Source organism: Trichechus manatus, unplaced genomic scaffold (genome assembly GCF_000243295.1).
Source record: "Trichechus manatus latirostris isolate Lorelei unplaced genomic scaffold, TriManLat1.0 scaffold00015, whole genome shotgun sequence".
Lineage (NCBI taxonomy): Eukaryota > Metazoa > Chordata > Mammalia > Sirenia > Trichechidae > Trichechus > Trichechus manatus.
In genome coordinates, this window is record NW_004443951.1 from 22,691,052 (window position 1) to 22,714,570 (window position 23,519).

Genomic DNA, 23,519 nt, shown 5'->3' on the forward strand with positions numbered 1-23,519 from the left:
CTAGGGATAGGCTGGTGCAGGAGGTGGGGAAACGCATCCTTATCGGTTGTTAGATTCATCCAGCATTTCTTGAGTGCCAACAGGAGCCAGACCCTGTCTGGGCATGTTCATATCTACCTCTTTGGTAGACTGTGGAACAATCTCCATCCTCATTCCTCCTCTCTGGGCCAGGGACATTCACAGCTCTGAGGTTCCCTCCCACACCAAACAGAAGGCTCTTTGGAACCATGGCAGTTTGGCAATTCCTCCGCCTCTGCCTTTCTTGTCTCCGTGCTGGGGCCCCAGGACTGACTGTGCTGACCACAGTGGGTTTCTCTGGGAGTCCAACCTTCCCAGTTTTAGGGAGGGGCAGAGGAAGGGGCAGAGGTGGGGTTCTGGCACAGCCCTCCCCCCACAATTTATTTTCTCTCTCAGAAACGCCCTCTCTTCCATCTGTTTGCTGGCCGAGTCTTCCACTATTTCTATGCAGCCCCTGTCCTGTGTGCTCACCTCCATACCCCCTGTCTGGAGTTCCATCATGTTCTGTCCCCTGCTCTTCCTGCCCCATCCCTGCCTCAGCCCTGGACTTCTTGAGCATTTTCTGACATCGGCCCCCGGGTAGCCTTCTCTGTCCCAACCCTGAGCACCCTCTTCTCCTTCTTGGCAGTGTGTATCACCTGTACTCAAATGATGTGTTTACCTGTCTTCTGGACAGACTGTCAGATGCTGGAGGGCAGACTCTACATCACATTCATCTCTGCTTCCCCAGGATCCAGCACCCAGCCTGGCCAATGGACCCAGAACTAAAATCACATTTCTTCCTGATCCCTCCTCTTCCTTGTCTTGTCCTCTGCCGTTCCCCTGGTTTGGCGAGACATTCCTTCCCCCCCAGTAAGAGTTTTCCTGGGACTTTTCCAGGGACCCTGACCTGCTGCCCCTCTGCACCCCTCCCTGAAGCCAGCCTGTAGCCCGAGGGTCCCTGGGCATCCTCAGCTCACTGACCCCTTGCTTCCCAGCCGTCTCCCTCACCTTTTGGTCCTTATCCTTCTTGGGTCCAGCAGCTGCTCTCCTGTCCCTGGGCTTGTCCGTCTGCCCGAGGGCCTCCTGGAGGCAGCTTTTGTTCCTCACTCCCCTGCTGGGTGGGGCTTTCTGAGCCAATGAGCCAAGAGAGAGTGAGCGGGTGGGCAGGCGGCCGGACTTCCCTGGGCACATATTCAGGGCAAACACCTGAGGCTCTTCTATCCTAACCCATGTCTCTCTCTAGCCTGGTTGGGCATGGCTGGGCCTGGCTCCTTGGGAGGGCAGGTGTGTGGGTGAGACCTCAGTGAGGGGGGCAGAAGCCTGGTATCTTCACACCCAGGCCCAGGTCACCACCAACGAGATCACCCTTCCCCTTCCTGCTGCCTTATTGCCTCCAGCCCCCAGGCCTCTCTTCCCCAGACCCTTTTTTCTGGAATACTGGTTCTGACATTTATGGAAAGGGGCAACCTCGGGTCAGCTCAGGAAGGCACCCCACCTTTGTGGGGAGATTTGTGGGGACTGCTGCTTTCTGCTGTGCTTGGGCTGCTGTTGTGTTCTTTAGGGGATGAGAGCGCCACACTATGACTTTTCTAGACGAGGGCTTCTGTTACCCTGGTTGAAGACAAGGAATGCAGGTCAGCAGCATGAAATGCTCCAGGTGGCACAGGGCCAAGCACAGCCTCGGTGTCTGTCTCTAGGGGCCTGACCCTCTGGGGCCCTGGAAAGGCCTCTAGGGAAGCCTGAGCGTGTTCCAGCAGGGACTAGAGAGGGTCATAGTCTTGTCCCACCCTCAGGACAGTGAAGGTAAATGTGCAGCCAGGGAAGGGCCCCTCTGCCTCACTTCCCACAAGCATTTATTGAGCACTTCCTAATACCAATGATTAACATTTATGTGGCCTTTCCCAGCTGGCTAAACCCTTCCGCAGCCATGAGCTCATCCTGGCCTCACAACCACACCTCGGGGTAGGTATATCAACCCCCTTTTTGAGAGAAGCTGAAAGTACTTTCCTACAGTCCCAGTGGAACTTGGATAGAAATCACGTGTCTGAAGACCCTGTGCGTTCCCCTGCAGCCCAGAGCCGCCACGGACTGAACTCCATTCTCTTTTGAGACAAGCCATGGGCCTATACCTGCACCTGGGGAGAAGGGCTAGACTTGAGTATGGGCAAGTAGCATGGTCCCCAGGAGTGCTGGGAACTCCTTTTCTTGAGGAGAGGATGGCTCCTCATCTGGCTGGATCAAGCACAGCCCTTTGCAGAGTCAGAGGAATTGATGCAATGACCTGAGAACAGTCACAAATATCAAAGGACCAAAGGACACCTTGAATGAGTGAATGAATGGACTTTTATTAAGCCCTGACTATGGGCCACACACGGAAGGCACTTGCATGTATGTTCTCTTGTTAAATGTCCCTCACAACAGCCCTGTGAGATGGGCATCAGTATGTCCATTTTACAGGAAAAGAAACTGAGGTGCAGAGCAGAGGAGTAATTTGCCCAAGGCTACACAGCTGGGGCCAATGGCTAGAGTGGAGGAAAAGGGATTTGATCCTAGGTGTCTGACTTCTTCTCTCCTGCTCCCAACTCGTGGCTCAGCTCCTCGTACCACCCAGGCTGCACCCCATCACCGCATTCACCGATGGGCGCCCCATCGCTGTAGGCAGGGATACTGCTGACCTTCCAGTTCCAGCCCCGACCTGTCAGCACAGTCCGGGCAGCACCTCACAGAACGGTTTTCTTCATGTGGTCCTGAGGGTGGTCTGGTAAGAGAGGAGGGTGAGTGTCTGAGCCCAGAAAGATGATGTCATCCAAGAGGAGGTTGTTTTGCTTGCAGGATGAGGTGGCAAAGTCTGAGGGATGCCGCTTGTGTGGGGCCCGGGCTCTCCTGGCCACCAGATACTCGCGGCACCTCTTGCTCACCAGGTAGGCCAGCTCCACCAGGTTGAGCAGGATGCAGATGGCAGCTGTGACCACCATGAAGAGTGTGAAGATGTTCTTCTCCGACGGCTTGGAGATGAAACAGTCCACAACATTGGGACATGGAGCCACATGGCACTTGACCACAGGAGGGAGGGTATATTTAGGGTAGAATGAATGGAACACGTAGAGGAAGGCGGCATCCACGCCAGCCTTGAACACCAGGCTAAAGACGTATGTCCACCAGAGCCCACCCCTCTTCTTGCTGGGGTCCAGGTAGAGGCGTGCACTGCCCTCCCCCACTGCCTCTCGATGCTTCCTCTCCCGAGCCTCACGATAGGCCACGTGCATGACCACCAGCAGCGAGGGGCACATGACCAGGATGAGCTGCAGGGCCCACAGGCGCACGTGGGACACGGGGAAGAACTCGTCGAAGCAGACATTGGAGCAGCCGGGCTGGCGGGTGTTACAGTCAAAATCCTTGTGGTCATCGCTCCACACATGCTCGACCGTCACGAGGTACACCATCACACGGAAGATGAAGACCAGAGACAGCCAGATGCGCCCAAAGGCTGTGGAGTACTTGTTGACCCCACTCAGGAGCCCCTCGAAGAACCCCCAGTTCATGGTGGGCCCAACCGTTGGCTGCCACTACAGGGAAATGATAATAATAATTGCTCACATTTATAGAATGCTTACTCTGAGCACTTTATAGGACTACGTCATCATATTTAGCCCTCACAGCCACCCTAACAGTAGATTTATTATTGTCCCCATTTTACAGATGAGGAAACTGAGGTTCAGATGGGTTAATTACAAGGTTACAAAACTAGTAGGTGCAGAGCTGGGATTTAAGCACAGGTAATTTAAATCCAGACTGCAAACCTTAGCCATAAAAGTGGGTCAAGGCGGGGCTAGGAAGCCCCCTAGTCCTCCCAGGGCCCGGGGTGCTGGCCTTGCAGTCCTGCACAGTGACAACTTATGGAAGTTGATACTCTGCCTTTTCCCTCTGCCCCAACTGTGCCCTGTTTCCTCAGGAGGCTGAGTCTTGGGATGACATCTTCTCCCCTCTGTGAGCACTGCTCTCCCGCCTTAGCCTCCTCCACAAGGGAACCAGATCTTTGAGCCCTTTACTTGGCTTGGGGACTGTGGCTAAAGAGGAGGCTGGAAAAATGTCCCCAGAGCCTCATCTGGTGTAATAGTCCCATAAATATCCAGGCAGTGTCCTGCTCAGAAGATTTCTGGTGGCTCAGTGGTTAAGCTCTTGACTGCTAACCGAAAGGTTGGTGGTTTGAACTCACCAGCAGCTCCGCGGGAGAAAGATGTGGCAGTCTGCTCCTGTAAAGATTACAGCCTTGGAAACAGTTACAGGGCAGTTCTACTCTGCCCTGTAGGGTCACTATGAGTTGGAATCGACTCTATGGCAACAGGTTTAGTTTTCTTTGGTCCTGCTCAGGGGTGATTCCCTGGAAACATGGCCAATGGCAACCAGCTGAAGGATAAAATAGGGAGCAACAGTTCTCTTTATACAACAAGCTTCCTAGAGTAGGCTGGTGTTCCAGTGTTTCCCAAACATGTTTCCATGGAACCCTGCTCGACAGTCTGGCCATAGGAACAGTGAAAGGATTTTATGTTTAAGAAAAGTAGGCAAACGCTGGGTTCAGCAAAGTGACATTGGTCCCTTTATTTGGCCACGCTAATAAATTCGCGTTGAAAATATCCAAAAGAGGGACAGAATATGTGGCATTGCCCAAGCTTTTTTGACCATAGCACCCTTTCTCCTCCTGTGGAACAGCCTTGTTGGGACAGCAAAATGGGAAGCGCCGGTTCAGTCAGTTCTCCTGGGGACTTCGGCATGATGGGCACACAGGGATCAGATTTAAACCTCTATTTATGGAATGTGACTGCTGTGCAGAGTGATGGGTGCCCACTTCCTCATCTAGATCCCTCTGCCTGGTGCTTGGGGGGCTTCAGGGAGCCCATGCACAGTGGTCTAACCCTGTTGTGCAACCCGGGGCTCCAGGAGCCTGTCTGCCCAGCCACGTGCTGTAAGAGGTACATGAAGACCTTCCCAGTGCTGGCCCAGGCAGATGGCCACCACGCTGTCTTGACCCCCGTGTGATCTACTGCAGGTGGACAGGGTCATAATAATACCCCACCCACTGCCATCGAGTGAATTCCGACTCCTAGCGACCCTGTAGGACAGAGGAGAACTACCCCATAGGGTTTCCAAGGCTGTCACCTTTGGTCATAATAATAGCCAACATTTATTGGGTACTTACACTGTGTCAGACACTGTTCTGAGCACTTTGCATGAATCAAAACATTACTTCCTCATAGCAATCTTATAGAGGGGTGTGACTTTTTTATTCTCAATTTACAGGTGAGGAAAATGGAGCACAGAGAGGGTAACTAAATTGCTCGCAGTTACACACACAGTAGTAAACGGTGGGCTAGGATTTTAACCCAGGCAGACTGGCCTCCAGAGCCCACGCACTGGGAACTGCCCATTCTTGGGCCTGAGCCCCTTTCCTCCAGCTGCAGGTCCTCCTGCTTTGCCCACTCCCTCCTCCGCCTTGCGGATCTGGATGCCGAGTGCGGGAGGCTGGCAATGTCTCTGCTCTCCACCCTGTGTCTCTCCCAGCAGTCTTGCCACTGCTGCGTCTACACCACCTACACTTGGACGTGGGGCCCTTGCTCTGAATCAGCAGCTTGACTGCTCAGTTCTGCCTAACGTGGGCGGAAGGACTGCAGCTTCTCAGGAAACACCCAGGGAGGCCCCAGCCCTCAGCCCTCAGCCCCCCGGGACTCTCGGCACCGCCCACATAGGGCAGGTGGGGCGAGGCTGTGCAGGTCCCGGCATAGCCGTCCTCCCGCTCGCTCCCGCTCGCTCGGCTCCTGGCCCCTCTTGCGCCCCTCTCCCTCTCGGTCCCTGGCTGTCACCTTCACCAGCTGGGAGAGCAGGAAGAACTCAGAGAAGAGAGAGCGGAGTCCTTCATTCCTCCACCATGCGGACCCAGGGTAGCAGATATGCCTAGTCCCCTTGCCCCACTCCCCATCAGAGAAGTCTCCCCTCCAGGTGTGCAGAGGGCAGGCCACATCTGGACACAGATGCCTTTACCTGATCGGCTACTCCTCAGGGCTCTCCGGGTAATGACCCCTGGCAACTGTAGTGGAACTTGCAGGAAGCCAGAATTCATGTCAGACTAGGGAGGGTTTCTGGGGAAGCCCGTTCCTCGGACTGAGCCTGCCCAGCCTTCAGCAACTTGGGTGTGCCCAGCCGGCCCAGGAGGAGGAGTCGTGGCTGGCACTGTCATTGGCTTGCCCCTCCCCCCCCCCCCCGCCTCCCCAGGCTGCCTCTGCAGAGGCCCAGGAAACCTAGGCGTTCACCCCACCCAGGGTGCTGGGCCTAGAATCCTGGCAGCCTCCCCCAGGAGACACAGGTCCACTCTGACCCTCCTCGTCTCCCATCCCGGGCTTGTCAGGGAGGAGCTGAGGCAGGCCTGGACCTCTCATCCTGCTCCAGAAATTCTGCGCTGCTGCTTCTTGGGACTCCCTTCTCTGGCTTCCGTGGGCCTCTGTCCAGGTTCTCCTCTATCTGTGGTCTTCCATTCTCATGGTTTCAGTTATTTTTGCAGACTCAGTGACTCCCAAACTCTATCTCCAGCCCAGTTGTTCTGGCCCAATCAATTCCCTCTGCCTGGATGCCCGTTCTCAAACTTCTTTCCTTGCCTAAACTGGAGCCCTACACATCTGCAGCTGAAGTCCCACAACCCTGTATCTGGAACCCCTCACCCTGCATCTGGAGCCCCACACCCTACATCTGGAGCCCCTAACTGTGCATCTGAAGCCCCTCACCCTGTATCTGGAGCCTCACACCCCTACATGTGGAGCCCCTCACCCTACATCTGGAGCCCCTACACCCCTCTACATCTGGAGCCTCTAACCCTACATCTGGAGCCCCACACCTCTAGATCTGGAAGCCCTCACCCTGCATCTTCACACCTTCACCCGTACATCTGGAGCGCCTCACCTTGCATCTGGAGCCCCACATCCCTACGTCTGGAGCCCCACATCGTTGCACCTGAAACCTCACACCCCTGGATCTGGACCTGACATCCCTACATCTGGAGCCCCTCACCTTGTGTTGTGGATTGAATTGTGTCTCCCAACAATGTGTGTTAACTTGCCTAGTCCGTGATTCCCAGTATTGAGTGATTGCCCATTTTGTCATCTGATGTGATTTTCTTATGTACTGTAAATCCTACCTCTATGATGTTAATGAGGTAGGATTAGCAGCAGTTATGTTAATGAGGTAGTACTCAGTTGACAAGATTAGACTGTCTTAAGTCAATATATTTTATTTTATTGTACTTCAAGTGAAAGTTTACAATTCAAGTTAGTCTCTCATACAAAAACTCATACATACACTGTTTTGTGACTCTAATTGCTCTCCCTAGACCGTGACACACACTCCTTCTTTCCAACCCTGATTTCCCGTGTCCATTCAACCAGCTCCTGACCCTCTCTGCCTTCTCATTTCACCTCCGGACAGGAACTGCCCATTTAGTCTCGTGTATCTACTTGAGCTAAGAAACACAGTCTTCATGAGTATCATTTTATGTCCCATAGTCCAGTCTAATCTTTGTCTGAAGAGTTGGCCTCAGGAATGGTTTTAGTTCTGGATTGACAGAGAGTCTGGGGGCCATGCCTTCCGGGGTTCCTCCAGTCTCAGTCAGACCATTAAGTTTGGTCTTTTTACTAGAATTTGAGTTCTGCACCCCACTTTTCTCCAGCTCCATCAGAGACTCTCTGTTGTGTTCCCTGTCAGGGCGGTTATTGGTGGTATCTGGGTACCATCCAGTTCTTCCGGTCTCAGGCTGATGCAGTCTTCAGTTTATGTGGCCTTTCTGTTTCTTGGGCAAATACTGTCCTTGTGTCTCTGGTGTTCTTCATTCACCTTTACTCCAGGTGGGTTGGGACCAATTGATGCATCCCAGATGGCCACTTGCTAGTTTTTAAGACCCCAGATGCCACTCACCAAAGCAGGATGCAGAAATTCTCTTAATAAACTTTGCTATGCCAGTTGACCTAGATGTCCCCTGAAAGCATGGTCCCCAGAGCTCCCCCCCGCTACCCTGTCCCTCGAAGTGTTTGGTTGTATTCAGGAAATGTCTTAGCTTCGGTTTAGTCCAGTTGTGCTGACTTCCCCTGTAGTGTGTGCTGTCCTTCCCTTCACCTAAGATAATTCTTGTCTACTATCTAGTTAGTGAATAACCTTCTCCCTCTCTCCTCACCCTCATAACATCAAAGAATGTGTTCTCCTGTGTTTAAATCTTTTCTTGAATTCTTATAATAGTGGTCTCATGCAATATTTGTATTTTTGCAACTGACTAAACTCACTCAGCATAGTGCATCCAGAGTCCTCCATGTTATAAGATGCTTCACAGATTCATCGTTGTTCTTTATCTTTGTGTAGTATTCCATTGTGTGAATAGACCACAATTTGTTTATCCATTCGTCCGTTAATGGGTACCTAGGTTGTTTCCATCTTTTTGCTATTGTGAACAGTGCTGCAACGAATATGGGTGTGCATATATCTATTCATGTGATGGCTCTTATTTCTCTATGATATATTCCAAGAGCAGGATTGCTGGATCATATGGTACTTCTATTTCTAGCTTTTTAAGGAAGTGCCAAATTGATTTCCAAAGTGGTTGTACCATTTTGCATTCCTACCAACAGTGTATAAGTGTTCCAGTCTCTCCACAACCTCTCCAACATTTAGTATTTAGTGTTTTTTGGATTAATGCTAGCCTTGTTGGGGTGAGATAGTATGTTATAGTAGTTTTGATCTGCATTTCTCTAATGGCTAATGATCGTGAGCATTTCGTCATGTGTCTGTTAGCTGCCTGAATGTCTTCTTTGGTGAAGTGCCTGTTCATATCTTTTGCCCATTTTTTAACTGGGTTATTCGTCTTTTTGTTGTTGAGATTTTGCAGTATCTTGTAGATTTTAGAGATTAGATGCTGATTGGATTTGTCATAGCCAAAAATTTTTTCCCAGTCTGTAGGTTGTCTTTTTATTCTTTTGGAGAAGTCTTTTAATGAGCATAAGTATTTGATTTTTTAGGAGCTCCCAGTTATCTAGTTTCTCTTCTGGTGTTTGTGCATTGTTACTTATGGTTTGTATTCTGTTTATACCATGTATTAGGGCTCCTAGCATTGTTCCTGTTTTTTCTTCCATGATCTTTATCGTTTTCGATTTTATATTTAGGTATTTGATCCATTTTGAGTTAGTTTTTGTGCATAGTGTGAGGTATGGGTCTTGTTTCAGTTTTTTGCATATGGATATCCAGTTATGCCGGCACCATTTGTTAAAGAGACTGTCTTTTCCCCAATTAACGGACTTTGGGCCTTTGTCAAATATCAGCTGCTCATAGGTGGATGAATTTACATCTGGATTCTCAGTTTTGTTCCATTGGTCTATGTATCTGTTGCTGTACCAGTACCAGGCTGTTTTGACTACTGTGGCAGTATACTAGGTTCTAGAATCAGGTAGTGTGAGACCTCCCACTTTGTTCTTCTTCTTGAGTAATGCTTTACTTATCTGGGGCCTCTTCCCTTTCCATATGAAGTTGGTAATTTGTTTCTCCATCTCATTAAAAAATGCGGTTGAAATTTGGATTGGGATTGCATTGTATCTGTAGATCGCTTTGGGTGGAATTGACATTTTCACAGCGTTGACTCTTCCTATCCATGAGCAAGGTATGTTTTTCCACTTACGCATGTCTCTTTTGGCTTCTTGCGGTAGTGTCTTTTAGTTTTCATTGTATAGGTCCTTTATGTCTCTGGTTAGATTTACTCCTAAGTATTTTATCTTCTTGGGGGCTATTGTAAATGGTATTGATTTGGTGATTTCCTCTTCAAAGTTCTCCTTGTTGGTGTAGAGGAATCCAGCAGATTTTTGTGTGTTTATCTTATATCCTGATACTTTGCTGAAATCTTCCATTAGTTCCAGTAGTTTTCTTGTAGATTCTTTGGGGTTTTCTGTGTATAAGATGATATCATCCACAAGTAGAGATGCTTTTACTTCTTCTCTACCAATTTGGATGCCCTTTATTTCTTTTTCTAGCCTAATTGCTCTGGATAGGACCCCCAGCACAATGTTGAATAAGAGTGGTGATAAAAGGCATCCTTGTCTGGTTCCTATTCTCAAGGGGAATGATAAGTCAATATCTTTTGAGATATAAAAGAGAGAAGCGAGCAGAGAGATACAGGGACCTCATACCACCAAGAAACAAGAACCAGGAGAATAGCACATCCTTTGGACCTGCACCCCTGTGCTGAGAAGCTCCTCTACTGGGAAAGATTGATAAAAAGGACCTTCCCCCAGAGCCAACAGGAGAAAAAGCCTTCCCCTGGAGCTGATGCCCTGAATTTGAACTTCTAGCCTCCTGACTATGAGAGAATACATTTCTCTTTGTTAAAGCCATCCACTTGTGGTGTTTCTGTATTAGCAGCACTAGATGACTATCTGCACATCAACCTTATAAAGTGGGCACTGTATTTTCTTCCCTTTACAGATAAGACACGGAAGCATCACACAGCAATGAAGCTGGTGGTGCAGTGGTTAAGAGCTCGGCTGCTAACCAAAAGGTCGACAGTTCGAATCCACCAGCTGCTCCTTCGAAACACTGTGGGGCAGTTCTACTCTGTCCTACAGGGTCACTATGAGTCAGAATTGACTCAACGGCAAAAAGATAACTAAGATACCCTACATCTGAAACCTCACACCCTGGGTCTCCCTGCTTCAGGCAGCTTAGGGCCCGTCTCTGGGCTTCCACAGCCCTGAGACTCCACATCATCATAGACCATCATACTATATTGGCAGAGTTAACTTCACTGCGCTTCTTCTAGGTAGGGCCTATCTGTCGAATGAACATATCAGTTCACACCAATAGACATTTTTAGGGACTGTTGTAAGCAGGAAATACAGCAGAGCAACCCCTGAGCCCCAGGAACTCACCACCTCGGGCTTGATAACCAGCTGACAAGTCGTTTTGCCTGAAAATCTCTGCTCAACCTCTCATGACCTTAAGAGGTCACCAGACAAACAGGCTGCTGGGTCCAGAACCCCTATCCTTTTGCTGCTGGAACCTAGTTCAGTCTTGGCACCCCAACAACACCGAGTACACGAAGGGCTGTACAAGGAGCCGCCCTCTCTCCTGCACACACAGTCCCAACCCCTCCCAGTCCACGCACACTGAGTCCGCTCCCCACCCCTACACAGATAACTGCCCTTCCTCACACTGGCCCTGCTCCCTACCCCAACACCGCACACACTGGCCTTTCCACCCAACACTTGTTTTCGATGCAAGAGTCATCTCTGAGGTACCTACTATGTGCCAGGTGGTGTGTCTGGTGCTGGGTCAACTGAGATAAAGAGAGGATCAGAGAGGCTGAGCAGAGTCTCCTGGGCTGGGAGAGGCATACTGATATAAGAATGGCCTTGCAGGTGAGTGCCAGGGAGAAGGGCTTGCACTGGCTGAGTCCTGTCTAGAGCAGGTGCCTCACAGTCTGATGGGGGAGGCAGACATGTGAATAGGCAATTGCTTCAGGGCTGTGTACCCGTGCATCTGAGCTTCACACATCTGCATCTGAAATCCCACACCCCTACACCTGCAACATGACACCCCTATATCTGGAATTTCACACCCTTAATCTGGATCCCCACAACCCTAAATCTGGAGCCCCATACTCCTGCATCTGGAACCCCCGAACTCTACTTCTGTAACCTGACACCTCTACATCTGGATCCCCACATCTCTACAAGTGGAGTCCCACACCCCATGTATGGTATCTTACATCCTGCACGTGGGACTTTTCAATCTTATATTTGAAATATCACACTCCTAATCTGGATCCCCACACCACTACATCTGGAACTCCACACCTCTGCATCTGGGTCCCACAGCTCTACAACTGAGTCCCACATGCTTGCAACTGGAGCCCTACGCCCCAGGATTTGAATCTCTGCTACATTTTGATCAATTTACTTAAACCTATTTCTTCATCCGTACAATGAGATAATAGGTCCCTGGGTGGGGCAGATGTTTTTTGTTCAATTGCTAACCTAAAGTTTGGCGATATAAACTTACCCAGCAGCACCACGGAAGAAAGTTCTGTCAATCTGCTTCTGTTACTATTATAGCCAAGAAAACCCTACGGAGCAGTTCCTATTCCGTAACACATGGGGTCGCCATGAGTCAGAACCAACTTGCTGGCAACTAACAACAACAGCACCAACAACGAGACATATACAACACCAACAACGTGTACGTGGAGCCTCTGAGGGGTTTTGTGAGACCACGGTGGGCTCGAGGCAGTGGGGTTTTGTGAGACCACGGTGGGCTCGAGGCAGTGCACTGTTTGAGGGCACAGGCCATGGGGCCTGAGTCCCAGCTTGCTTGCTGTGTGATGCCTCCGTGTCTCATCTGTAAAGTGGAGAAAAGAAGAGCGCCCACCTTGTAGGGCTGACGTGCTGACAGGCTGAGCTAACTCAGGTCAGGTGCCCAGGATGGTGCCTGGCACAGAGGAGCCCTTTATAGGATTACTTGTAATGTACGTAAACTGCCCAGCACAGGCCCATCAAGTGGCGGGGACTCAAAAAAATTGCTATTTCTTCCCCTTTTCCTTATTCCTACACCCTTTCTTTCTGAGACGTGAGAAGGGAGAGAAGGGAGGGGGAGACAGACATACTCACCAGAGAAAATCTCATTTGGATGGATGTTGTCTTCAGGTTAAAAAGGCAAAACCCCAGCCAGGCAGATAGTGCATGGGGAGGCGGGAGAGGGCAGGCAGGGGTGCCTGGGGAGGGTTTCTCAGGAGTGCTCAGACACAGCCTGTTGGCCTAATTAACTTCAAGATGTCCTTCATCAGCAGATCACACGGGGTTGGAATTCACTGGACAGCATGCCCAGGAGCCACAAACACCACAGTTCCACAAGCAAGCACAACACAGTCCCATATGTGCACAGTGTTACATACAGGCCACACTGACACAGGTATGTGCACAGTGTTGTACACACACACACACACACACACACACATGCACACATACACATGGGACAGTGATTTTTATGTGAGTGTTTACTGCTGTACTCCTGATGCTTAGAACGGTACCTGGTACCTAGTTGTTGTTATTAGCTGCTGTTGAGTCTGCCCCCAGCTCACGGCAACTCCACGCACAACAGAATGAAACACTGCCCAGTCCTATGCCATCCCCATGATCAGTTGTGGATCAGACCGTTGTGGTCTATAGGGTTTTCATTGGCTGATTTTCAGAAGTAGATTGCCAGGCCTTTCTTCCTTAGTCCATCTTAGTCTGGAAGCTTTGCTGAAACCTGTTCAGCATCATAGCAACATACAAACTTCCACTGATAGACAAGTGGTGGCTATGTAGGAGGTGCATTGGCCAGGAATCAAATGTGGATCTACAGGATAGAAGGTGAGAATTCTATCACTGAACCACCAATGCCTTTGGTACCTAGTTAGGCCTCAACATATATTTAGCCCTCAATGTATATTTCTTGAATGGATGACATATGAAATGCATGCACCCTGCAAAGAGAGACACATATCTATACTCCTCCACGTTCTTCCCAAAAATTTATTGCCAAGTACAGGAGAGAGGAGACACATAAATGGATCAGTTACAACATTATGAGACATGCTGTAACAGACATATATCAGAGAAAGGAGTTTCAATTCTGCTGGACGGAGACCCAGAGAAGGTGACATTTAAGTGGATGTTGAAGGATGCGTAGGAGTTCACCAAGAGGGGATGAGGAGGAGGGGCCTTTGAGACAGTAGACGCAGTGTGCGCAGAGGACCTGTGTAAAAAATGATGGAAGAGCATTAGAGAGTAGGCTGGGCCAGCAGTGGGGACACCACAAAGCAAGGTACCTGGAAGGTCGACAAGGACCAGATCATGAAGGACGTGGAACACTAAGCTAAGGAGCTGGATTTATCTGTGTGCAGAGGGAGGCATCGGAGAGTTTTAAACAAGCAAGCAACATGTCAGACTGGTATGTTTAGAAAACTTCCTCTGATCGAGAGAAGAGGCTGGATCGAAGGGACTTGTGACACCAATAAAAGGTTACTGTGATGATTTAGGTGAGGGATGAGCAAGAGGGTTGGATTTGGGCTATAGTTCAGGGTACTTCCTGGGTGGCTGGTTTTGGTGATTGGCAGATGGTGGGGCAACTAATAGAAATAAGGAATACAGGAGAAAAAGTAGGTTGTTTGTGTGGTGGGGAAGGTAATGAATAGATTCTTCACAGACATTTGCAACGTTAATTAGTTCTTTTTTACGTGTGCCAGATAGTGTGTGTGTGGAGGATAGCCAAGTGAACTGTCCATTGGCCAGTAGGTGGCAGCCGTGGCTGAAGATATACTTTGGGAGTCCACAGGAGAGGACAAGGTGGCCTTGGGAGAGTACACGGAGTGAGAAGAGAAGAGGGTCCAGGCAGAGCTTAGGGAGCCCCGACATTTTAGGAAACAGGCAGAGAATGAATTTCCTGTGGAGGAGAAAGAACTCTCTATCAGGGATAGAGAAGCCAAGGCAGGCAGGGGAGAAAGTTAAGGAGGATCAGTCCAAGGGACCCATCTATACAGAGGCCAGGTAAGCTTGGAAGAGGCCAGTAGGAGGTCACTGGTGACTTTTGTCAGAGTAGTTTCCGCAGAGTGGTGGGGACAGAAGCTAGAAGGCAGTGGATTGAGAAAGTGTAGACCTTACCTTTTCAGGAAGCTTTCAAGGAAGGGAAAGGCAGGGCAGTGGGCAGACAAAAGCAGGGCTGAAGAAGGGTTTACTCCTTCAGGGGAAACAGAAACAGATGCATAGATGGAGGGGAAGGAGCTAATGGAGATGCATTTGACCTGCAAATGGATTCTACTTTATATCAGTGACTTAATTACTAGTGCTGCTGTAACAGAAATACCACAAAGGGGTGGTTTTAAAGAACAGAAATTTATTTTGTCATAGTTTTGGAGGCTGAAAGTCCAAATCAGGGTCTTGACCATGTTGAATACTTCCTTGTAGGTAGCCCCAGGTGTTCCTTAGTTCCTTGGCTTGTAGATGATCCTTATATGTGTGTTTGTGTCTGTGTGTGTTTGTATCTATGCTGCACTTTATATAACTCAGAAGTGATTAGGTTTAGGATCCACCGTACACCGGTATGACCTCAACTGATTGAGTGATTACATTATATTGGATTGCATTTTTGAAGGTGATTACATTACATTAGATTGCACTGTGGAACGTGATTACGTTGCATTACATCCACAGGTATAGGGGTTAGGATTCCAACACATGTTTTGGGGGGACACAATTCAACCGATAACAAATGGTCATCCCCTCCCCTCTCACCTCTGCCCTTCTCTGGTTCTGCAGCCTCTACATAACTCTTGAACCCCTCAATCCTCATCTCAGGCATTTTTGATGCCAGTCACCATCTTTGGACATGTTCTTCTGGCTCAGACTGACCTCCTCCCTCAGGTCCAGCCCTGGGAGACATTCCTGGCCTCCCTGCCAGGTCAGTCCTGCCTGCATCTTACCTGTTCTCCCTGTTAATGGATGTGGGGTGGATGGAATTGAACATTCTTCTGGAGACCAGCCATCCCCCAGAGCTCCCTTCTGAATGCAGCAGGCAAAGGGAAGTAGAGGCAACCCTGCCTGTGCCCACAGGTAACCACCACAACTACCGTTTCTTAAAGGAGAGTAAACTTTTGGTCCTGGGGGGAAAAGACAGGTTGGCACATGGAGCTAGGATCCCAAGGGTGTGCCCATTCACTCCACTGTGGAGAGGTGGAAGTGTTGGAAAGTGGGATAATAATAGTACTGTCAGCTTCATGATGGAGCACCTCCTCTGAGCCAGACACCAGGGCAAATACTATGCATGCATCATACATGTCACAATAACTCCCTGCTCTCACTTCGCCCCTCTCCAATCAGTTCTTCACAGATAGCAGAACCATCTTTGGAAAATGAAAAGCATATTAAAAATGTCTGTTCAAAGCCTTTCAGTGGCTCCCCATTACTCTGGAAATAAAATCCCATATCGCTAACCTGGCCTGTAAAGCTCTGCCTCCCTCTTTGTTCTCAGCTTCTTGCCTTTAGTCTTTGCACTCTGGCCACATTGGCCTTCTTTCTCTTCCTTGAACACAGGAAGCTCTTTCCCACCTTTGCACATGCCCGATGTTGTTTTCTCATTTTCTGTGAGCTAGCATAGACTCAAGCTTCAGACTTCAATTTATTTATTTTTTATTGTGCTTTAGATGAAGGTTTACAGAGCAAATTAGTTTCTCATTAAACAATTAATACACATACTGTTTTGTGACATTGATTGCCAACCCCACCGCATGTCAACATTCTCCCCTTCTCAACCCTGGGTTCCACATTACCAGCTTTCCTGTCCCCTCCTGCCTTCTAGTCCTTGTCCCTGGCCTGGTGTGCCCCTTTAGTCTCATTTTGTTTTATGGGCCTATCTAATCTTTGGCTGAAGGGTGAACCTCAGGAGTGACTTCAGTAGAGTTAAAATAGTATCCGGGGCCATACCCTTGGGATCTCTCCAGTCTCTGTCAGACCAGTAAGTCTGGTCTTTTTTTTTGTGAGTTAGAATTTTGTTCTACATTTTTCTCCAGCTCTGAACAGAACCCTCTGCTGTGATCCCTGTCAGAGCAGTCAGTGGTGGTAGCCAGCACCATCTAGTTGTGCTAGACACAGTCTGGTGGAGGCTGTGGTACTTGTGGTCCATTAGTCCTTTGGACTAATCTTTTCCTGTGTCTTTGGTTTTCTTCATTCTCCCTTGCTCCAGATGGGGTGAGACCAGTGGAGTATCTTAGATGGCTGCTCATAAGCTTTCAAGACCCCAGACAGTACTCACCAAAGTAGGATGCAGAACATTTTCTTTATAAAATATGTTATGCCAATTGAGCTAGATGTTCCTCAAGACCATAGTCCACAGCCCTCAGCCCAGTAATTTGGTCCCTCAGGGAGTTTGGATGTGTCTATGGAGCTATCATGACCTTGCCTTGGTCAGATCTCAATTTAAAAGTAACTCTATCAGAGGTGCCTTCCCTGTCCCCCACCTTACCCCCCAACTAGGTCAGGTTCTCTGTTATACATTCTCATAATGCTGTTTGTTCTTCTCCGTTATGATCCTATCATGATTTCACAATGTCATCTCTCCTCCTTCAGACTCTAATCTTCAAGAGGATCAGGACTTGGAGGTTGGACCATGGAAATCATGCTTTCTGCTCTACCTCCACCATCTGGCATAGCACCTGACATATTGTTGTTAGTTGCCGTCCAGTTGGCTCTGACTCACGATGACTTTATGTATAATATAACACCGTATTCCTGATCATTGGTGTGTTTGAGGCCACTGTTGCAACTATCATGTCAGTTCACCTCATTGTCCCCTCGTTTTTGCTGACCCTCTATTTGACCAAACATGGCATCCTTTTCTATTGATTGTTCTTTCCCGATGAGGTGTCAAAGTAAGTGAGCCAAAGTCTTGGCAGCCTTGCTTCTAAGGAGCATTCTGGTTGTATTTCTTCTAAGACTGATCTGTTTTTAATTCTGGCAGTCCACGGTATTTTCAATATTTTTCGCCAATACCACAATTCAAATGCATCAATTCTTCTTCTATTTTCCGTTTTCATTGTTCAGCTTTTGCATGCATATGAGGTTATGGAAAAGACCATGGCTTGGGTCAGGCAAGCCTTAGTCATCAATGACATCTTTACTTTTTAAAACTTTGAAGAGTTTTTGCAGCAGATTTTCCCAATACAATAAGTAGTTTGATTTCTTGACCGTTGCTTCTATGGGCGTTGATTGTTGATTCAAGTAGAATGAAATCCTTGACAACTTAAATTTTTTCATTTATCATGATGTTGTTTACTGGGCCAGTTGTGAGGATTTTTGTTTTCTTTATATTTAAGTATAATCTAAAGTGAAGGCTGTAGTCTTTGACCTTCATCAGTAAGTGCCTCAAGAAGTCTTCATTTTTGGCAAGCAAGATTGTGTCATCTGGATATTGCAGGTTGTTACTGAGTCTTCCTCCAATCCTGATGCTGCATTCATCTTCATATAGTCCAGCTTTATGGGTTATTTGTTCAGCATACATATTGAACAAGTAAAGTGAAAGGATACAACCCTGTAGCATACCTTTTCCAATTTTGAACCAACCTGGCACATAGTAGGTGCTTAATTAATATTTGAGAATGACTGATTCTGTTTATTGAGAGAAAATGAGCCAAGAGAATCACCAAATCCTTTGTAATGAGGGTGTTAAAGTTTTATCGTGTTAAGAGGATGGGCTCTGGGGCTGACTGCCTGAATTCCAACCCCAGCTCTCCTGCTTGCTGGCTTTGCAACCCTAAGCAAGTGTCTTAGCCTCTCTGGGCCTCAGTTTCTTCATCTGGAACATAACTTAGGACCACTATAGTACCTACCTCATAGGGTTATTGTGAGGATTAGATGAATAAAAATATGTAAAACATGTATGCCTAACACATAATAAACAATAAATACCATCTGTTATTATTTTCAGCTAGGACCAATATCTAGGCATGAGAGCAAGTTTACGTTGCTTTCTATTTTCTTGGCCTCATTATTTGGTCTTTGGATGAGCCTGTCTCTTTGGATGAGCTCTTCTTGGGGGGTAAGTGGGAAGAGAGGTAAATGGCTACACGGGCCTGAGCAGTCCAATCCTTTACCATCACTGGAAAGACAAGGAGATGCCACAGATCTGGTTCCTGACCAAAAGGTGCTTACAGACTAGGGGGGAGTGGGGCAGACCCCATCACAGAAACGCTGGGGAAAGAGTGGGGCCCAGCCCCCAGGAATGTTTCCTTCTGTAGATGATCTACCCAGAAGCCTGGGCTGGGTTTAACAAGAGAGCATGCTCTACTCTGGGAGAAGCTCTCCTGGATGAGTTGTGAGTTCCCACCCTTGGAGGGTTTCAACAGAGGCTTTATGACTTTTTTTTTTTTTTTTGCAGAAGGATGGGAGTTGAGGATGGGGATCCCGGGAAGGAGGTGGGAGTGGGAAGGATGGGAGGCAAGCAGGACAGAGAAGAGGCAGAGCTGGGAAAGGGTGGAGAGCTGTATGACAGACAGAACTTGCACAGACCTGGGCTTAAAGCCTACTTCTTCCACTCCCTAGCTACGTGGTCTTGTTCAAAGAATTTTTCCTCTCCTGGCCTTAGTTTCCCTTCTGTGAAATAACAGGTAACAGAACTGTTGTGGGGAGTGGTTGAGGGGGCCTAGGTAAAGCGTGGTGATTAACACTTGGCATATCCCACACATTCTTTTTCTTCCCTGCTCTGTGGGCTGTTGCAGTCTGGTATATGGGGTATAAATTTTTGTTTTTTCCTGGGGCCCCAGGTCATGCTCTTTGCTTACGGCCTGCTTTTCTTCCCAGGTCCCTAACCTCACAGTACCTGTTCTTCCTGTGCTCCCAAGCTTAGCCTGAGGGGGCTGGGGCCGGACTCTGGGTCCTTGGTGTCTTCTGAGGCTGGATCATGGCAGCAGGTATTGTAGGAGACCCACCATCCCTAAGGCTGCAGCCTAATGCTTCATCCCTCCTCATCCCTCTAGCCAGGCCCACAGTAAGACTGAATCAATGGTCCCGGTCACCCAGTGTCCTGCTGTCTCTGGGCAGTTTGGCTTGGTTCCCTCTGGGGCCTCCCTTGTAGAGGACTAAAGGGATGGTCAGCAGCTCCTGTGGCTTGGGTCATTGCCACCATTCCCTCCTGCTGCCATTCCAGGGTGTGCTCTGGCCTAGATGTTCAGAACCTCTGCTAAGTTATGGCCTATGTGGAGACCACATGGCTTACTAGAAACAATCAGACAGATCTGGGTTTTAAACTTTGTTTCATCAAGTGCTCAATATATGTGGCAGGGTCTGCCAGTACCCACCCCATATCTTTTTTGCATGTTCCATCTGGGTGATCGAGAGGACCTATGTAAAACATGGTGATTTACAGCAGGCTGGCCCAACACCCAACTGCCAGCACCTGCCACTCTGCCTGGGACTTTCCGGGGGCTGCTGAGCCTCTCTGCCTGCACACGGGTAGGCTGGAAGTGCCTGGGAACTAACGTTCCACTGGGAGCAGCCCTCAACCAATGACTGATGGGAGGTGGGGTTAAATTCTTTGACTTCTTTATCCTTAGGTTGGGATAACTCTGAGATCCGTGTTCTACGCTGTTTCCCAGGGGTCCCCAGCAGGGTTAAGCTCAGTTGCCTGCAGAGGTAACTTGCTTGATTGTACACCCTTCACTGTCTTCCTTCCTTCCCCTGTCTTACTTCCCATTCCCATATTGATATTTCCTGGGATCACCTCCAAATAAACAACTTGAATGCAAATCCTTGTCTCAGGCTCAGTATCTGGTGGAGCTCAAACTAAAACAGCATCTCTTGTTTGAACAGAACAGCAATCTCATTTCCTGAGAAATCCTCCTATCCTTACTCTAACCAGCCACATCTTCCCACAGAGTTTACTCTCTTGTAGACTGTTAATTGGCCCAGGGGTGATTGGCTCAAAATGAGCTAATTAGTCAAGTACCCCCACTATGCATGCACCTTGCTCAGTTGATAGGTCCAGTGTGGCAACTAAACCCAAGCTGGCTTCAGTAGAGCTTCTAGACTAAGGCAGACTAGGAAGAAGGATCAGGTGATCTACCTCGGAAAATACTAGCCAACGAAAACCTTATGGGTAACAACAGAACAACAAGGTTGTTGGAGGAGTCTCTGTGTGGCTCAAATGGTTAAGCACTAGACTACTAACTGAAAGACTGGCAGTTTGAACCCACACAGAGGAGCCTCAGAAGAAAGGCCTGGTGATCTACCTCTGAAAGGTCACAGCTTTGAAAACCCTATGGAGCACAGTTGTATTCTGCAACACTTGGCATTGCCATGAGTTGGAATCGACTCTATGACAACTGGTTTTAGGATTGTTGGAAAGATAAAATGAAAAAATGAAAGGCAGAGGGATTTGTCCATTTCAAAGTGTCAGACCCAAGCAAAGTGCTCCAGGCTGCCCAGAGAGAATGTTGTGGAGGGTGAGGCATGTTGGGTGAGGTACCCAGAGCCCTGCCTTGGTCTGCAGATGGATGGAGCATGGCGGCCGCTGGCCAGCAAGGGCTGCATGAAGATAATAATCTTGGTAGTGGAATGGGAGGCATGGCTTAGAGAGACTTTTTTTTTTCCCTTTTGAGAGAATCAATAAGAAGGGTAGAGGAGGGAACTAATGTTTATTGACTCTCTGTTATATAGCATGCACCAGGCCCAGCTCCTCGCATACATCAGAGAGTACAAGCTGGTGACCTGGAGGCAAATGTTTTGTTTGGCCTTCACGGTGCTAAAAAACATTTCAATTAATTGTCAACATATACAGATCTGGAGATTCCACACGAATACATGGTTTGGGGGCTGCTGTTGAAAAATGGGAAGATCTGGCAACACAGGACCTACGATCTCCATGGCATCAACAGCTGGAGCTGATGAGCAACTGTCCCCTTTAGATAGGACATCCACTCTCCAGCTTGCCACAGTCCCCACCAGGTCCCGTCACTCATGTATGTTACTTGCCTGGCCTCTGTAGGCATTTGAGATTGTAATCCGGGACATTCTCAACCAAACTTTCCAACAGCCTTGCAAGGTAGGTACCCTTAGTCCCATTTCACAGATGATTAAACTGAGGGTCAGAGGTGAAGTCTTCTGCTCCAGGAGATGCAGTTAGGGAATGAAGGAGCTGGGATTACAACTCAGTTCTTAGTGACTCCAAAGCCGATTCTCCTACTACAGCACAGGGGTTGTTTGGCTGTATGTGGAGAGAGCAGGAGGAGGTGGAGAGGCTTGGTATCAGCGTCTGGGAAGAGGATACGGGTGTGTCATGGACAGAGGCAGGGAGCTGGGAAAGTGTGGGAGATCTGGAGGGAAAGATGATATAATGAGACAGGGCCATTTCTAGTCTGAAGGGCTATCCAAGTGAAGGGCCCACTCTCAGGTAACTTTTAGAACATCAAAGCTGGGCCTGGTGTTCTGAGGTAAACAGAGAAATGGGTGATGTGGCTGAAGACATCTTGAAGACCTGGTGGCTGATTGCTGAGGGGAGTGAGGCAAAGGGAGGGGACGAGAAGGATACTCAGGGGTCTTGTTGAGAGCCTGGTGCTTCAGGAGACAATGAGTCGGTAGAGAGTGGGGGTGGGGAAGCAGGTCTGGGAAGGGGAGTTGATGTATCCGGTTTTGTAGGCATTGAGCTTCAGGGGCCTTTGGGATATACACAGGGCCATTTTCGGGTGAGGGTTGGCTGAACAAGGCTAGAGTGCATGAAAAGGCTCCAGGCTGGAGTTAGTGATCTAGAGACTAAGACGTGATGCCCAGGGTGGACAGAAGGGCCAAGGCTTGTAGTGGCAGGGACAAACCGCCTTTACTATTTGGTGGAGGTTGGAGGGCTGCTCCCGCATCCACTCTCTCTGACCTTCTGCAAGGTAATGAGGATCCCCACCCCTTCTCACCCAGCAGGCCCTGCCATAATCAGCTTCCCTGGGGATGTTTGAGAGAAATGGATGAGAGGGAGGCAGGCAGGGAAGGAGGGAAGGAGAACTGGTTATCGCTTCCCCTTGGCTCCAAGTGGATAATTACACAGCTCTTGGAGCTCCAGGACTGGGCTGGGCAGCAATCCATACAGACAGCCTCTCAAAATTAATGGGACTCCAAGGGGTTTGGGGGGTGGGGGAAGGGCCAAGGCCAAGCGAGGCTGAGGAGCAATGAGCTAGAGGCAGGAAGAGACTGTGTCTGACAGAAAGAGCCCAAGATGCAGGGTCTGAAACAGAAATGAAGAGAGATGGAGGGAAAGAGCAAGGAAATGGAAGCCAAGAGAGGTTAAGTCACCTACTCGGAGTCACACAGCAGTAAAGTAGGGTTTGGCCTTTGTCTGTTTGTCTCCAGAGCACTTGCTTTTAACCCACTCTGTGGTGTGGCCTTTGACCTCATGGAGAAGTCACCAGAAATCAGGCTTGCAGTAAACCCTGGACCAGAGCTGCTTCTGGTCTGAACTCAGAAGGTACCTAGGGAAGGGTGCTGATTTCTGTAGATGGTGAAGGAAGAAAAGGCAGCAAGCACTACTTGTCCTTCAAGGCCCAGCTCAGACTGGGGCCGTCCCTCTCCTGTTGGAGTTAAGGGCTTCCGCCGTGTGCCACCCCCCACTCCACCCCGCATGCTGTGCTTTGTCTAGATCTTGTAATTGTCTCATTTTCATATCTGTCCTTTCCTGAGGCCTGGAGCAACTTGAGTGCAGGGTTGGGTCTGGGACACTTCAATCCTGACACAGAATGCTTAGTAGGTTTAAAAACAGAGCAGAAAAAGGATGTTAGTGGAGTTGAAATATGCATAAGTAAATATGAAGTTTAGAGTATTGTGTCAATGTTAATTCCTTAGTTTTGCTATATGTACCATAGCTATGTAAGATACGAACACTAGGGGAAGCAGGGCAAAGGGCATACAGGAACTCTCTGAATATCTTCGCAACTTTTC

General features: G+C 48.8%; 1 protein-coding gene across 1 annotated transcript; it reads right to left on the reverse strand.

Annotated features, from left to right (window-relative positions):
• Positions 1 to 2,720: 2,720 nt before the first annotated feature.
• Positions 2,721 to 3,542, reverse strand: LOC101350535 (gap junction beta-5 protein). Its single transcript, XM_004371968.1, has one exon. It carries the CDS (start codon positions 3,540 to 3,542, stop codon positions 2,721 to 2,723), a length of 822 nt encoding a protein of 273 aa, XP_004372025.1.
• Positions 3,543 to 23,519: the final 19,977 nt, after the last annotated feature.

Coding starts and splice junctions, on each gene's coding strand:
- LOC101350535 (XM_004371968.1), bottom strand. CDS start 3,542: ATGAACTGGGGGTTCTTCGAGGGGCTCCTGAGTGGGGTCAACAAGTAC.